The 15,960-nt window shown below is 31.2% G+C and overlaps 2 protein-coding genes across 4 annotated transcripts; one reads left to right on the top strand and one right to left on the bottom strand.

Annotated features, from left to right (window-relative positions):
- Positions 1-291: 291 nt before the first annotated feature.
- LOC129904526 (protein SSH4) lies at positions 292-3,416 on the top strand. Of its 2 annotated transcripts, XM_055980088.1 has the most exons (3): positions 630-708; positions 1,290-1,465; positions 2,635-3,416. In XM_055980088.1, the coding sequence occupies exons 1-3, from the start codon at positions 653-655 to the stop codon at positions 3,138-3,140; spliced, it is 738 nt and encodes a 245-aa protein (XP_055836063.1). In that variant the 5' UTR covers positions 630-652; the 3' UTR covers positions 3,141-3,416. The 2 variants fall into 2 exon arrangements, with proteins under 2 accessions (XP_055836062.1, XP_055836063.1); XM_055980087.1 differs by having other exon boundaries at positions 292-1,465.
- Positions 3,417-5,832: 2,416 nt separating this feature from the next.
- Positions 5,833-10,021, bottom strand: LOC129904215 (SUMO-conjugating enzyme SCE1-like). 2 transcript variants are annotated; one of them, XM_055979757.1, is made up of 5 exons: positions 9,844-10,021; positions 9,663-9,746; positions 6,896-7,048; positions 6,676-6,789; positions 5,833-6,132 (listed from the first exon to the last, which is right to left on the bottom strand). In XM_055979757.1, exons 2-5 carry the CDS (start codon positions 9,696-9,698, stop codon positions 6,070-6,072), a joined length of 366 nt encoding a protein of 121 aa, XP_055835732.1. In that variant the 5' UTR covers positions 9,699-9,746; positions 9,844-10,021; the 3' UTR covers positions 5,833-6,069. The 2 variants fall into 2 exon arrangements, with proteins under 2 accessions (XP_055835732.1, XP_055835731.1); XM_055979756.1 differs by having other exon boundaries at positions 9,827-10,020.
- Positions 10,022-15,960: the final 5,939 nt, after the last annotated feature.

Here is a 15,960-nt window from a genome sequence, read left to right on the forward strand (position 1 = left end):
TTTATTGTTACTTAAAAGGGATGTCAAATTAACCTTGAGTCCGTATTAAGTGAATTATTGAGGTTTGATACACTCTTTAAGAAAAATATTTAAGAATATAAATCAAAAACTATTTTTCACTATTATCTTTTTGATTATTCATAAATTGGTGTACTTAAAAATATAAAATAATTAAAAAACTTCTTAAATAAAAAAAAATATAAAAAAATCTCAATAATTTTTTTATACCGAAAAAAAACTCAACAATTCTCTTAATATGTATTTATGAGTGTGCCAGCAGTTTTTTGTCAAAAAAGAAAAGGTGTAAATGTTATCTTTCTTGGCCTAGCACGCCACTCCCATTCTTTCCATTTACTTCGTCTTCCTTTACTTGATTCCTTTTTTATATACTTATATAAAATAAAATTGTCAACTTTCTCTCTTTTTGGTCTCTATTGCTGTCTTTCTTGAAGCATTCCTTTCCCTTGCCGCCACCTTGATGTTTTTCCTCTGTTCCAAAAATAAAAACCAAAACTTTCTCTCAATTAAGCCCAAAAGAATTTGAAGATGCAAGAATGGTTAAAGATTAGTTTTGTAGCAGTTTCAAGTGTGATTCTTGTTTTAATTCTAATCACAATTATTAAGAGAAGATGTTGTCCAAGAAAATCTAGAGATGAATCAAATTCAGAAAATTTGCAAAATGGGATTTCAAAACTTCATCATCATCATGTAAGTAATATTCATCATCTTGAAAGAGATGGTACAAAGAAAACTAATAATTATTATGTTTTCAAACACAACTATTTCAATTGGTCTGATCATCCATCACTAGTAACTGATGTTGTTGAAAATGGATGGTCAAGATTTGCTTTCACATCATATGCTCCATCTCCATCCGTTAGATCATCAGCTAAGTCCCTTTTAGGATCATGTGGTGGTGTTGGTGAAAATGTATTTGAGGTTGATATGAGTTGGGAAATTTTTCAAGATTCATCTGATTTTATGCAGAAAATTCGATTCAATTCTGGTGTTCGAAAACTCAACAAAAGTTGTAAATTTATGTCAGCTTCCTCTGTTGTTAGAACTTGTTTGCCTTTACCAGGACCCCATTTGGGAAATTCATCATTTCCTCAAGAATCTTATTTTGAGATTACTATTTTGCCTTGGAATCAAGATAGTAGTAGTAATAATCTTGAAGTTATGGGAAAGACAAAAGAGGATAAATTAGATTTGGAGAAAATTAAGCTTATTAGAGAGGACTCTTCTAATTCAAAGGCTAATTCAGAGTCTTTGCTTCATGTTACAAGTAGTAGTCATCATCATCATAGGGTAAATGGACATCAAAAAATTCAAGAATCAAAGGAGAGTGATCAGTTCATTCTGTTGTCAATTGGGCTATCAAGTGGTGGTTCTCTTCCACATAAGCTTCCAGGCAGCTATCCAGGTTCTATTGGATTCAACTCAAATGGTTCTGTTTTTCTTGATGGTAACTACTCTTTTTACTCATACGTTTTTTGTTTCTGTTTCAATTTGTTTGTCTGATTTTTACTTGATATGGAATTTAAAAATGTCGAAAGTGAGGAAGACTTTTATGTAGAATGTACCAAAATTCTCTTTAATCTCGTGGTACACTTCTCCCTTTTGTCCCTATGTTGGAATAAGGTTAAGACGGTTCGCTTGAATTGCTCAACTGCCCCGTCCGATGCATGACGTGCTACTCTTTAGATTTAAAGAGTTCTTAAAAGAAGGAGATAAGTTAAAAAAACATAGGAAATTGAAATGGAGAGAGTAATTTTTAGTCCATTTGCAGTAGCTAGAATGCCTAAACAGAGTAGTAGAAGTCAAATTTTAAGCACTTCATAAACTTTTCATAGTGGGCATTTTATTTTATTTCTTGCATTCAATAACAAAGTTTATTTACTAGACCATTCCTTTTTCCAAAAGTCACATAAGTGAACAGTCATTTGTGTTTTTAATTGTCCATGATCAACATTGTGGAATCGTAACGCCACAAACAAAATTTGTCAACATACACTCTGACAACAAGTCAATAACCAAATAATCACTTGTATTATCTTTTATTGTTGGAGTAACTGAACTTTACCCATTAAAAAAGTAAAGTCATAAAACGTTACCCATTATAATAGTAAAGTTACCTTAATAGTCGTCGATTTTGTTGTAATGGTAAAGTTTAGTGACATTATTACAGTGGCTAAAGTTTAATTTCATTGCATTTTCCCTTAGATTTCCTAGGTAAAATCATTTTAGTATTCAATAATGAGCCACTAGTGATAGTGTCCGTGAAGTTCTTGGAGAAATGAAAACTTCTTTCAAGAAGCTTCGACTAATGTATCTTCCACATCTCCAATTCATACCTCTTGAAAAGGTACACATTAATCTCACCAACCCAACTTGTGGAATTATAATATGTTGTTGTTGTACTTTAGCATGACACGGCATAGGCATGGAACTTCACTATTATTGTGGTTAAACGTTTAGTGACTTTACGGTTACACTTACGAAAGTTCAATTACTTTAATGTGAATTTACTATTATAGTGAATGAAGTTTAGTAACTATACCCCGCTAGTGAGACTACACGGAATATGTTGTTGTTGTTGAAGTTTAGTAACAATATTTGAATATTTTTTTTCAGGAATGAAATTGGTGTTTGAATCACAAAGAGAAGAGTGGGGAAAAGCAGAAAAAGTAATTGGTTGTGGTTACAATCCAAGCCAAAAGAAGGTGTTTTTCACAGTGAATTCATTGCTAGTACATGAAATTCTTTGCAAAACAGAGGAATTTGGGAACCCGCTTTACCCAACTTTAGCATCAAATGGTGACATATTAGTACTAGTAAATCTTGGACAAAGTATATTTAAATATCCACCAGCAAATCTACAAAGGACACAAAATCCTTGCTTCATTGGCCCATTAATGGAAAATGATTCACCAATTCTTGGATATGAAGACAGCAAGGAACTTTTCTCAATGGGTAGAATTGATGCACAATGGCTCAATAGAAGTAACACAAGAAGCAATAACAATACTGTTAATAGTTTGAAACAAGTATTAGATTATGATTTGGAGTCTGAAGGTGATTTATTTGAAATTGTCTTGGATAATAGTAATAGTTATTCAAGATCTCCTAACCCTTTGTAGCATATTGAAGAAAGAAAAAAAGAATCAAATGAAATATCATAATTTTGTACCTTTTTTTTGGTTGTATGAGACATTGTAGACCATCAAGGGCATTAAAGAAGATATTAATTTCATTTCATTTGTTAATTTGTTTGTAAGTCGTTGTAATCACTAAATTAAGAAGATATTGTATATAATTGCGTTGTAATTTGATTAATGATGTTATTCTTGAACAGAATTCTTTTGTAAACTATATTTTTGGTCAATGGAAGAAGTCATTATCAGTTTGTTGTGTTATCTTTGTATTTTCTACTTGGATTTCTGATATGCGCTGATTAAGAAGATATTGTATATGATTGAGTTGTAATTTGATTAATGATGTTATTCTTGAACAGAATTTTTTTGTAAACTATTTTTTTTGGTCAATGGAGGAAGTCATTATCAGTTTGTTGTGTTATCTTTGTGTTTTCTACTTGGATTTCTGATATGCGCTGATTTATCAATAAAGATAGTAGTAAAATTTGTGTATATTCTTCAGATCTTATTTATAAAATTACACTAAATTTATTATTGTTGTTGAGTTCGTGTTATGAGTTGGGAAAGATAAATAACCTTTTCTTTTTTAGTTTTTATTGCTTTTTCTTTGTTACATCAGGTAGAAAGACAACACTAAAGTCATGAAAAGAACAAAAATGACAAGATAGCAAAAAAGATTTGAAGAATCAGTTCTTATTCTTCTTTTTTATTTATTATTTTTGGTGAATCACATTTGTTGAATTACGGGAGCCAGCAGTTTTTCTTTTGATTGTGATTTTTTAAATATTTTAAAAATATTTTAAACTATAAAAAAATATAATTTGCAGTACTCTTTTATACTATTTAAACATATAAACGAATACACTATGTGAAATTAGTTTATTGACTCTGTTATAGAAAAGTTAATCATATCCATCACTTCAATTTTGATGTTGACATTAAATTAATAAATAAATAAAAAATATGTGTTATTTATATTTAATTTTTTTCACCAATTGTTTATAATAAATTAACATTAAATACCTTAGCTTCATATTATCACTTAACCATACGTGGGACGGTGGGAACATGGCCGGGAAGAGAATTCGGAAAACCCATATTTGTATCAAACGTGTGTCTAAGGAACAAACTAATTCGTTCACTCTTTATCAGAGGTTTCGATTTGAATCTTAAATACGTAAAAAAAAAATATTACGGAGTGCTTCTCCCCTAAAATAAGCCTTATGTTGTGCGAATTCTAATTAATTGAGATTTTAATGTGGATACTAATTACTGAATGAAGAAGAAAAAACTAGAATAAACTAGAAGCGAGAGGGAGATATCAATTTTTTTTAGGTGTATATATTATCTCTATTATCATTATGATTTATGATAACTATTAATATAAAGTTTTGAATTTTTTTATAGGTTGGAACAAAATAAAGGCATGCTCAATTAATTAAGGAAGAAGGTGAAGATACTGATGAGTTGTGAAATCTCTAAGGGGATATATGGTGTCGGTGTTTCAAAACTTGTATAATTCAGATGCATGAATTTGATCACATTATTTTCTTAATATAATGGTTGACACTCTAAAAAGGGTTGCTAAACTAATTACTTGCAAAGCTCAATTAAGCTAATTCTTGTATGTCTTGCACGTTTTCAGTTTAACTTGAGAACCGCAAAGACAACTTATGTCCTTTTAATTTTAGGGGGAAAAATAAAAGAAGCAATGTTATGATAATATCTCTAATTACATGGAGAATCTTAGTAGCTCAATTTGATTGACCATACGAACTTTCACTTTATTGGTGAGAATTCGATTCCCATCTTGTAATCACCCATCATCCCCTACCCCCAATTTTACAGAAAAAATATTTCTCTAATTACACTCTTTACCTTTTCAAAAAGAGAGCACTACTTTGCTTGTGGAAATATGCACCAAAATGTAGTTTAAAACAATTAGCTTTAGAAAAGTAATGTTACTGAGTCAACTAGAAAGGGACTTTAACGGTCGTTAAGATAGAGTTGGTGTTAGTAGTTGTTCTTGCTTAGCGGGACGTTGAAGAGGTATATGTGATGGACCCTAATGATGAGTAAAATAAATTTAAATGCAAGCATTATCAACTTTAACGGATAAAAATTGACCAGATAAAAACTGGTCATTGGCTTTGAATTCTGAATTAATTACATTTTGATGGTAGTACGGGATGATTAACAAAAATGTTGCCCCCTTTGCTAGACTTGATGTCTACTATTTTACTATTTACAAAAGGAGCAAAGAAAGAGAAACAACAGAGAGAGAGAGAGAAAGAGCAGATGAAGAACGCTCCAAGAGAATACTTAGTCTCATGGCGATTGAAAAACTACGTAACTACGCACACACAACTACTATAAATGATGACTAATTGGCTGAATGAGTGCCAAGCCAGTGAAAAAGGATTTGCAGAAGGGGCAGGAGGAGAAGAGATGTCAGGTCAATACTGTCATCCACTTCACAAAATATATCCCAACAAACAACACCGTTATAGAGAGGTTTGACAGTAGCTCCATATGATTAATGAGTGAAAGGAGAGAAACCAGAATAAATAAAGGACCTTTAACACTCTCCTCTCTCCTACATCTCCCCTCACCCAACTCTTCTCAAGGGCCTTCAGTAAGTAAAGAGGAGAAATTTTTTTTAAAAAAAAAAAAATGATTTTGTACAATTCTGAATGTAATCAAAAAACACGAGAAAGCATGCATGTTGCACAGAGCGACTATGTCAACAAGGACTATTGGTTTTGCTAAGAATCAAGAGAAAAATCATAGACAAGATAAGCACCCAAAGTTAGCCACAGAGCGACTATGTCAATGAGGACTATTGGTTTTGCTAAGAATCAAGAGAAAGTTGCTCAGTCAAATTTAATTACAGAGTCGTCAAGCAGAGCTAAAACTAGAGGAGAGCTGGATATCGCTTATCCTGCTGCTTCACTCGCCTCTTGTACACAACTGAATCCTGCAAAAGCAAATGCCACATTATTCATAATGACAGTCAAGTCGATTTGGTCTATTCAAGGAACTATGGGGCTGTTTGGTTGTAGGTCTTAGCATAAAGATATACCAAAATCTTGGGATTATATATCCCCTATAGAAGGTGGGAAGATAATCCCATGATTATAATGGGGATAAACTTGTTTTGAACCAAATGACCCCTATGAGTTATTTCCATATAGCATCATATCTCCCAATGCATATTTTTATCTTGATTGCAAGTAAGGTAATTATGAATCGTTTGACTAGAAGTTAGAACAAATCAATTACGTGTCACTTTGCTCCTACAACCAAGTAATGACTAGAATGACAAATTTTATGGATTTCAAGTGCGTTGTACAGTTATTTGTTACTATGTATTACGCATATATAATTGACATATGGCAATTGAAACCTTACAAGGATTAGGATTAATAAAGAATAATCTAGGTAGAATGTTGAATGTCAAAAATAAAAATGCCAACTTGAGGAAACTCAAGCAAATACACGTCAAACTCAAGTAGAGCACCTGCATATAGAGCTGATAACCATTAGTTTGTGCTGGATCATTGGGATTTGGCTGGTCAAGCAAATCTTGGATACCCACCAAAATTTGCTTAACTGTAATGGCTGGCCTCCATCCCTAAGAACAAGTAATAGCAAGAGTAAGAATCCATAGATTCAATTAAATGCTGTAAATACCAACCAGCAAAACATAAAATAATGCAATGGCAGCAACAAGTACTTACACTATCCTCATTGAGAATAGACAAATATACAGTTCCAGAAGGATAGACATTTGGATGAAAGAAGTCTGGTGGAAACTTGCACTTCGGGGGTTTGCTTGGATAGTCTTCACTGAAGTGCATAGTTAGTGGATAGTGACCGTCATCCCAGTCAGTCTACACCAGTCATAAGATATATTATTCTTCACAATCATCAAATGAGGGAACAAGGTGAAGAAAGAGGCAAGAAAGGGATTTTGATTACAGTACATATTTGCATAATATCTTCAAAGGGAAAACCTAAACTATCTAGCCTTAACCCAATACTAAATATCCAAAAATGAAACTCAAGAAGTGAAGTGTGAAAGCAAATGATTCAGTATTCACTAACTCAAAGTTACTGAAAATGATTCTTCCTTCCACAGGTACATTAACTACCAGTGAAAAGTAAACTATTTCAAAAGAAATGAGTCGGTAATGCAAATTTGAGAGAAAGACAGAGAGTTTCCACATGAAATGTGGGCCAGCTTGATCCATGATTAGCATTTTGAGGAAGTTACCTATGGCCTCCAAAAATCATTTCATGACAACATTTTTTTCTAGTGACACGGCATTTATGTGCAGTCTGTGTCTTTAAACTTATTATTTGTTTGAGGACGACGACATGAACTCTAATTTAATCCAAATACAAATCACAACGTTGAGATGCTTTGTTGACTCAACCTTGATTCAGAGATGTCTTATCCAAAATTCATATGAAAGGATAAGGAACTTTGAATGAACTCATGTGAATAAGTGTAAGCCTTGCTACTCCACGTAAACCCATTGTACACCAATTGGTGAAGTAGCGTTAAACATCCTTAGTGGTACAAAAAGAGGGGTCGTGATGACATCACCTGCATTCTTCCCTTTCCTCATTCAGTCATTATGAAACTATTAAAGTTCAAACCTTATAACACTTGAGAAATACATTTACGCTTCTCCTAAAAAATGAAGCTATTACACCCCATAATAAACACAGGAAAGCATGAAAATCACTTTTGTTGCAATAATTAATATAAGAAACTACCTTACCAGGCTCCTCTCTATTGAATTATTATTAGTATTTTTTGGTTAAGAAAAAGGGAGATAATCAACTGAGAAATGTACCAAAACAAGGGAACCCAGAAAAAGAAAGGAAAACAATCTGCGGCAAGCGAAACCATCGAGTAGAATGTATGCCTCCTGAACATCCTCTATTGACTTACTTTGTTTTGAGCAATGCAAATCTCTCTCCTGCTCTCTCAATCACAAAATGCAAAATCTTTTTCAAGGACTTAAGTGTCTATCACTACCACAGAAGAACAGAAAATTGATTTAGGTCCATAGCTAACATATACATGGTCCAAAGCTAATAAATTCATTCATATATCACTGTTTACACCTCCAAACTTGACCAAACAGATAGATTTCAGTCATTCAGGTGTTTAACCAGGAAATAATGTGATAAAAATCATATTTTATATCAGAACAGATCTGAGAAGGGGTTGTTTGTTGCCTTCCTTTAGATGTGTGAGAAAATGGCTTTTTGTCTGTTAGGAACATCCCATATAATTCAAAGACTGACCTACATTTTGTTGTACTCCAAGAAGTTGTGCCTGGATATCTATTATATCCATCTTTCTTCTTTATCATCATCTCACGTCTCTTTCAGGTCAAACTTGAATAAACAATATTTACTTTCAAAGACCATGAATCCTAATTTTGTTGTTCGCTCAAATGTCCTAAAAAATTCTCCCAGGTTCCTGATTGTTACTCAGGTCACAAGATAACATAACCTAATCTGCCATTTTTTGCTTCTTCCTTGTTTCCAGGCTTAGGCAATAAAGATACTGGACAAACGGTGGACCACATTGGACACTTGCAAAGAGAATGATTAGTAGACAGTGTATCAGTGGTTGTAATGGCCCAGCTGGAGCAATTAGTATATTCAAGGCCAAAATTCAAATTCATTTCAAAAGGGAACAGGTCCGTGAATGAAAGAAAAATAATCTTCCTTTTCTTTATTTTTCCCCTATTCCATCTGGACGGTGGACTAGATTGGGCACTTGAAAAGAAAGCGACTAGCAGACGTGGAATCAGTGGTTGTAATAGCCCAGCTGGAGCTGTTAGTATATTCAAGGTGAAAATTCAAATTCAAATCAAAAGGAGAACAGGTTCCATAATGAAAGAAAAATAATCTTCCCCTTTTCTTCTTCTTTTCCCTATTACAAAGATCCAATCATCTTGAAGTGGGCAATGACCCATCTGTTGCTTCAGAAACAATGAGTACCCACGACATACGACTACTGCCATCTGCCACCAGTCAAACTTACCTTGTATAAAGAAACAAGAGGTCTCAGCCAACCAAACAGAGCCTGAAGTTCTCAAATTCTTTCCTCTCCCAACTAATATTTGCCTAAAATATTAAGCTGAAATAGACCATGTAAGACCAGGGTTTGAAATCCCGGTAACAAGTTCTCAGCAGATTAGATTAGGTAGAAGCAAGTGAAAAAAGAAAAAAAACAAGAACGACCCCTCAACACTTGAGAAAAATGCTATGCACTAGTGATTCCGCCCAAAATCATTTCTTTAACCACCACATAAACCTGAACAACAAGGTAATAGAAGCACAAATCCAGTAGCAAATACAGGAACAATAACACAAATCCTTGAGAACAAGGACAGAAACTAGCAAAAAAATTTGAAAAGAAACACAATGACAGTGGCTCCTCTCACCTTTACTAAGAAAAATTCAGATAAAGAAACTTACCGAAGGTTTACCAGGGATAGAACATTGCCAGACCATCAAATTGACACAGCCATCAGGACCAGTCTCCGGTTTTGCCACAAAACCCTAACCAAAACAAACTCAACAATTAACATACACCAAAATAGAGCGCAAGTAAAGATGATTGATTAGAAGAAACATCTTACATGAGGGTGATTCTTACGTCATGCTTTCCTCTCCTCAGCCAGACGACCACGCGCAATTCTGCCCGAATCTTTCCCTAAGCTTGCAAAGAAAAATACGAATCACCAAAGGCTTTTTATACATACCCCTCTTTTCTATGTAATTTCATTCAAGACACTCCTATTGGATCAAGTTATAACTTTTAGTTTTTTCAATTGTGTGTTATTTGATTTGAGTGTAATATTCGAGCTCGACATCTCTATTTAATAATGAAGGGATGAAAACGTTTGCGTTCTCCGAATATATGATTTCTTCCATGCCGTTTTCTTGCTCGTGGTTCTGGAACTCGTCAAAAATCAACTATTCTGTCACAATACATAATCATAATTCTCAATATTTTAAAATCATATCTTGACATGAATAAAGAAATCAATAATCATCCTACCACGATACATGTTCATAATTTTGAATATTTTTAAATCTTATATAAAAAAAAATACAAATTTTGGTTATGAATAATTAATTACATCATAAAAACATTATCTTTTTTCAAAATCAAATTGATTTGATCTAAATACCATCGACCATGAGTCATAAATGAGCAAGTTGAATATTTACATGTATGTACGTACTGGCCAAATAAACGATTTTGCAATAAGCATAGCCAAATTATTTTTTATATATGAAATAGCCAAGTTTGAATTGAATTTCACGAAGCTAAACTTATTTTAATGTTGCTTTTTAAGCTTCTTCGACAAGTCGTCGTAGAACTCTCTTCGGTTAGGAATTCTCTGTTTTTCAAGTTTATATAACATAACGTATAATAGTACAGGGTTTAGAGTTTATATATATTTATACATTGTATATAAAAAAATGTATAAACACTATATCAACATTTTTATACAACCTCGATACACTTTTTATACAAATATACATGACAAACTTACATTATAAATCGAACAAAATAGATAGTTTTCAAAGAAGTTATAATATAATAATATTTAGGGAAAAGACATAAATTTCCCCTGAAATTGTACCGAAAAGTCAATTACACACTTAAACTATCATGGCGACCTATTACACACCTAAACTACCTAAAAGTGAAACTAACACCACTCTCATAGTATGTGGTATATTACACTCGCTGCCACATTGAGCCACGTCATCGTCACGTCAGAAATTATAATTTTTTCTTTTTTTTTCTTTTCTTTTTTAATTAACTTTTCTTTTATTAACTATATTTTATACTAATTAACTCTCAATTAATTATTAACTATCCATCCGATTTTTTATATTTTTTTCTTTTCTTTCCTTTTTTAATTAACTTTTCTTTTATTAACTATATTTTTATACTAATTAGCTCCGAATTAATTATTAACCACCATCCAATTTTTATATTTCTTTTCTTTTCTTTATTAATTAACGTTTCTTTTATTAACTATATATTATACTAATTAAATCCTAATTAATTATTAACTACCCATCAATTATTAACCACCCATCCGATTTTTTATATTTTTTTTATTTTTTTTATTAATTAAATTTTCTTTTATTAATTATATTTTATACTAATTAAATCCTAATTAATTTTAACTACCCATCCGATTTTTTATATTTTTTTTCTTTTCTTTTCTTTACTAATTAACCTTTCTTTTATTAACTATGTTTTATACTAATTCCCCCCCCCCCCCCAAACCCCAATCGTCTTCTCCACCAAAATAGAGAGAAGAATTCTTCTTCTTAATGGGTTTTGAAAAAAAAAATGAAGGTTCAAAATGGGGAGTAAATAGAGGTGGTGTAAAGAAGAAGAAGGTAGGTGGGTGTAAAGAAGAAAGGACATGGGGGTGGGGTGATTTTATTTTTTAATTTTTTTTACTTTAATAGGTTTTGAAAGAAAAAAAATCAAGATTCAAACTGAGAATAAATGGAGATGGGTGAAGAAAAAGAGGATAGGTGGGTGTGAAGAAGAAAAGATATGGGGTGGGGTGATTTTGTCTTTTAATTTATTTTTTTAACTGACTTGTATCTGACGCGCTGCTCTTTTTTTTTGCCACGTCAGTTGTAGGGGGTAATAGTTTCACTTTTAGGTAGTTTAGGTGTATAATAGGTAGCCATGATAGTTTAAGTGTGTAACTGACTTTTTGGTACAACTTTAAAGGAGAATTGATGCTTTTTCCCTAATATTTAATATTGAAAAATCCATTATTTAGTAATTTGTAGCAAAATAATAGAGATAAGGAAAAGGTAAGAGATTTCAACGCAAATTAAATTCGGGGAATTTCATAAATAACTACTACAAGTATCTCAATTATGTTCCTTAGCTAGCATATTTACGGGCTGTAGATATAGTTTAAGCTGTCTCGTTTGTATAATTCATGGGTGAGTTTGTATAATTGAGCAATTTTTGTATAAACTCGAAATCATGAATTTATACAATCACAAACATCTGAACTTTAAACAGTTATCAAATTATATTATACAAAATTACATCACACAAAAGTTCTACAAATTTTAAATTATACAAGCGTGCGAATTATACAAACTCGAACCTTAATTAACGCTAAATATTAGTGGTGAATTGTAAATTAGCTAAACTATAATTATATTAACTAATTAACTAGTATATCTTTACTTATTTGAGTAATTTTCTAAATTAAATTGCCTAAGAATTAACTAGGCTACTTTTGGTGAGTTAGACGTCTACATAAATTTCTCAATAAATGAGTTTGTGTTAAATTTGGCCCAAGAGGTTGTAACGATCCATTAGGTCGTTTTGAGTACTAGGGCCTTTTTATTTCATAAAAGACTCACCCCGTAAATTTTTAATGGGTACTTTGGACTAATTGATAACTAAAGTTATTTAATTTAGGGGTGAATTTAAATAACTTATTTAATTAATGGGTTAAAGTGGTAATATATTTAATACCCTATACTCCTTATTTATTTAAAATAACTAGTAGGGCTATCACTTTTAGTACTTAATTAATTAGAAAAGAAAAAAAAAAAAAAAAGAACGGAACGCCGCAACATCGAAGGCAACAACTGCAGGTTTGCCATTTTAATTTCTTTTCTCTTCTTATCAACAATGTAAATAGCAAATCACTGAATTGGTTAATGATTGATAAAGATTGCATGGCAAATGCAATCTCTAGAGAAAATTATGAATGTTTTTTTTTTTACTGTATGTTGGAGTATTAGAGTGAAATTCTCAATAAGGCATTAGTGTTCATTATAGGGCAAATCGTTGGGAAATTATTATAGATTAACCATTGGGGTTGAGGTGATAAGAATGAGTTATTTATAAGGCAATCTTCTGTATGTTGTTGTGGCTTAGTTCATGATTTATGTGGATAAGTCTTAGTTTACATGACTCGGCTTCAATTTTAACTATTATTATTTTGTTATTAGATTATAAATTATGTTTCGATATATTAAGATAGGTAATTGAGTATTAGGTGTATTGTATTATATTAATACCATCAATTTTATGATGTTTGGAGGAATTGAAACTTAACCCTTGCTTAAGATTTAAGAATATACGACTTGAGATATTAGTGGGTATTAAAAAAAATTAGGAATTTGATTATAGATTTGGATGGGATATTGAGTCTAGGATAGTTATATAGTAATATGGGTGTCTACAGACTCGTGTACTTATTAATATTATATATTTGATAGATTGAAAACGTTCTGAGGCTCCAAAGAAAGGAAAGACATTGGTGGATTAGCTTGCTTGACTTTGGTTCTTCGATTGAGGTAGGTTATGGTTTTTATTCTACATCAGAGATAGACTCTTAATAGTGATTGATATTCATGGAGTAATATGTGTGAAGTTTACTACGCATTTAATTGTTGTGGTTTGGATGGTTGATATGTTATTGTGATTGGTCTAAAATTCCGAGGCCATGAAATCCATAATCTTGAACTTGTCTTATCAAAAATGGTGCCTTGAATAAAGAAGGCGTGATGAAATATTGTTAATGAAGGGGAATATAATCATAAGGAATGATAAATTAATTACATTTGGATCGGGTGTCACGTTCCGACACGGTACATTTGGATCGGGTGTCACGTTCCGACACGGTATATTTGGATCGGGTGTCACATTCCGACACGGTATATTTGGATCGGGTGTCACGTTCCGGCACGGTAATATTAAAGGAAAATAAATTAAAATTACTTAATGCTACCCAATCTCCAAAAACTCATATTTCAAATAGTGTGGTGTGGAGACATGAGTCCTCATGTGTGATCTTGATATTGTTGACCGGTTATGTAATTGTTCGTTGGTTGCCACCTGTTAAGTGTTGTTGTTGATTTCCCACTATTATTTTATGTATATTGATTTCTATTTTGAGTCGACCGATGATACCTACTCAGTACGTGTTGTCCTGTACTGACCCCTACTTGTATCTTTCTTGTTTTATTTTGTGGAGTGCAGCGAGTGTTCCACAGACTTCGACTTGACCTCAGCTCTAGTCAGTCTCAAGATCATCAGATTTCAGGGTGAGCTATCCTTCTAGCTCATGATAGATTTTCTCGAGTACGGCATGGTGTCTTTAGTTTTCGGACACATTTTGTTATTTATTTATTTTAGTGTTTGATACTTCCAAACTTAGTTTTAGAAATTAGATGTCCTTAATGTGATGACTTTCAGATTTTGGGAAAATATATTTAATTGAGCTTCCACGTTATTATCATAGTTATTAGTTGGGATTTGTATCGTTGGTTCTCCCACCTAGGGGTTAAGTGTGGGTGTCACTCACGGTCCATTTTGGGTCGTGACAGAGGTAGTTAGAAAAAGGGGTCATTTACTTAAATAATTTAGTATATAGCATTAATTATGAATTTTAATACATATTTTATCTTTATCAAAAATGGTTATACCTTTTTTTTATCCGAAATGGTAAAATAAGAATAAAAATATCTCTCTCTGTCTCCTTATCTTTATCTTTCTCTTTCTTCCTCTTTTAAAAATAATAATTAATTATCCTAATTTAAACTTAATTTTAAATTTAATATTATGAAAATGATGATTTTACTACTTTTTAAATTAGATAATATTTTTTTTTATGTAAATACATATATAATGCATTTCTAACATAATAAAGGAATATAAATATAAACAATAATTGTAATACATTTTGAATTCGATATATTATACATATTATAGGCATGTTTCAATGCATATGGTGAATATATAACTAAAATATTTTCAATACAACAATATATTCCGTTAATTAGAGTAAAAAATAAAAAAATAATTATAATAGCTTTTGAATTCAATATACTATATTATAGGCGTGTTTCAATGCACGTGGTGAATACATAACTAAAACATTTTTAATACAATAATATATTTTAGCACCATTAATAAGAGAAAAAATTAAAAATAATTATAATATTTTTTAATTCAATATATTATACATATTATAGGCGTGTTTCAATGCACGTGGTGAATATACAACTAAAATATTTTTAATACAAATGTATTATAAGTATTATGTGTGAATTTCAAAAATTTCAGCACTATTCAAATTAATTTACGTTGTTAGAAATATATTATATTTGTTGAAATAACAACAATCGAATTCATAATAATGTATAATATTGAATTCGAATTGTAATACATTTTGAATTTAACATATTATACATATTATAGGCATGTTTCAATGCATGTGATGAATATATAACTAAAATATTTTTAATACAATAATATATTCCGTTAATAAGAGAAATAAAAAATAATTATAATAGATTTTGAATTCAATATATGATAATTAAAATGTGGTGAATATATAATTAAAATATAATTAATACAAATATATTATAAGTATTATGTGTGAATTTCAAATATTTTGATACTATTTAAATTAGTTTTAAATTAGGATAATTAAAAGAGGGAGAAAGAGAAGTAGAAAGATAAAGAGAAAGAGTGAAGAAATAGGAAAAAAAAAGAGTCACCCAGCGCGCGAGAGAGAGGGGTAGTAATGAAATGATTTTAGTTATTAATTAAGATAATATGTTATAGATCGTAATTTAAAAAAAGTACCCTAAAAAAAGTATTTATTAATATAAAATAATTTATTTATGTAAAAATTCCTAGAAAAAAGGCCATTTTCCATATTATGGGTTTTAGATGTATTGGACCTTATGG

The sequence above is a fragment of the Solanum dulcamara genome, chromosome 9, assembly GCF_947179165.1.
Source record: "Solanum dulcamara chromosome 9, daSolDulc1.2, whole genome shotgun sequence".
Taxonomy (NCBI): Eukaryota; Viridiplantae; Streptophyta; class Magnoliopsida; order Solanales; family Solanaceae; genus Solanum; species Solanum dulcamara.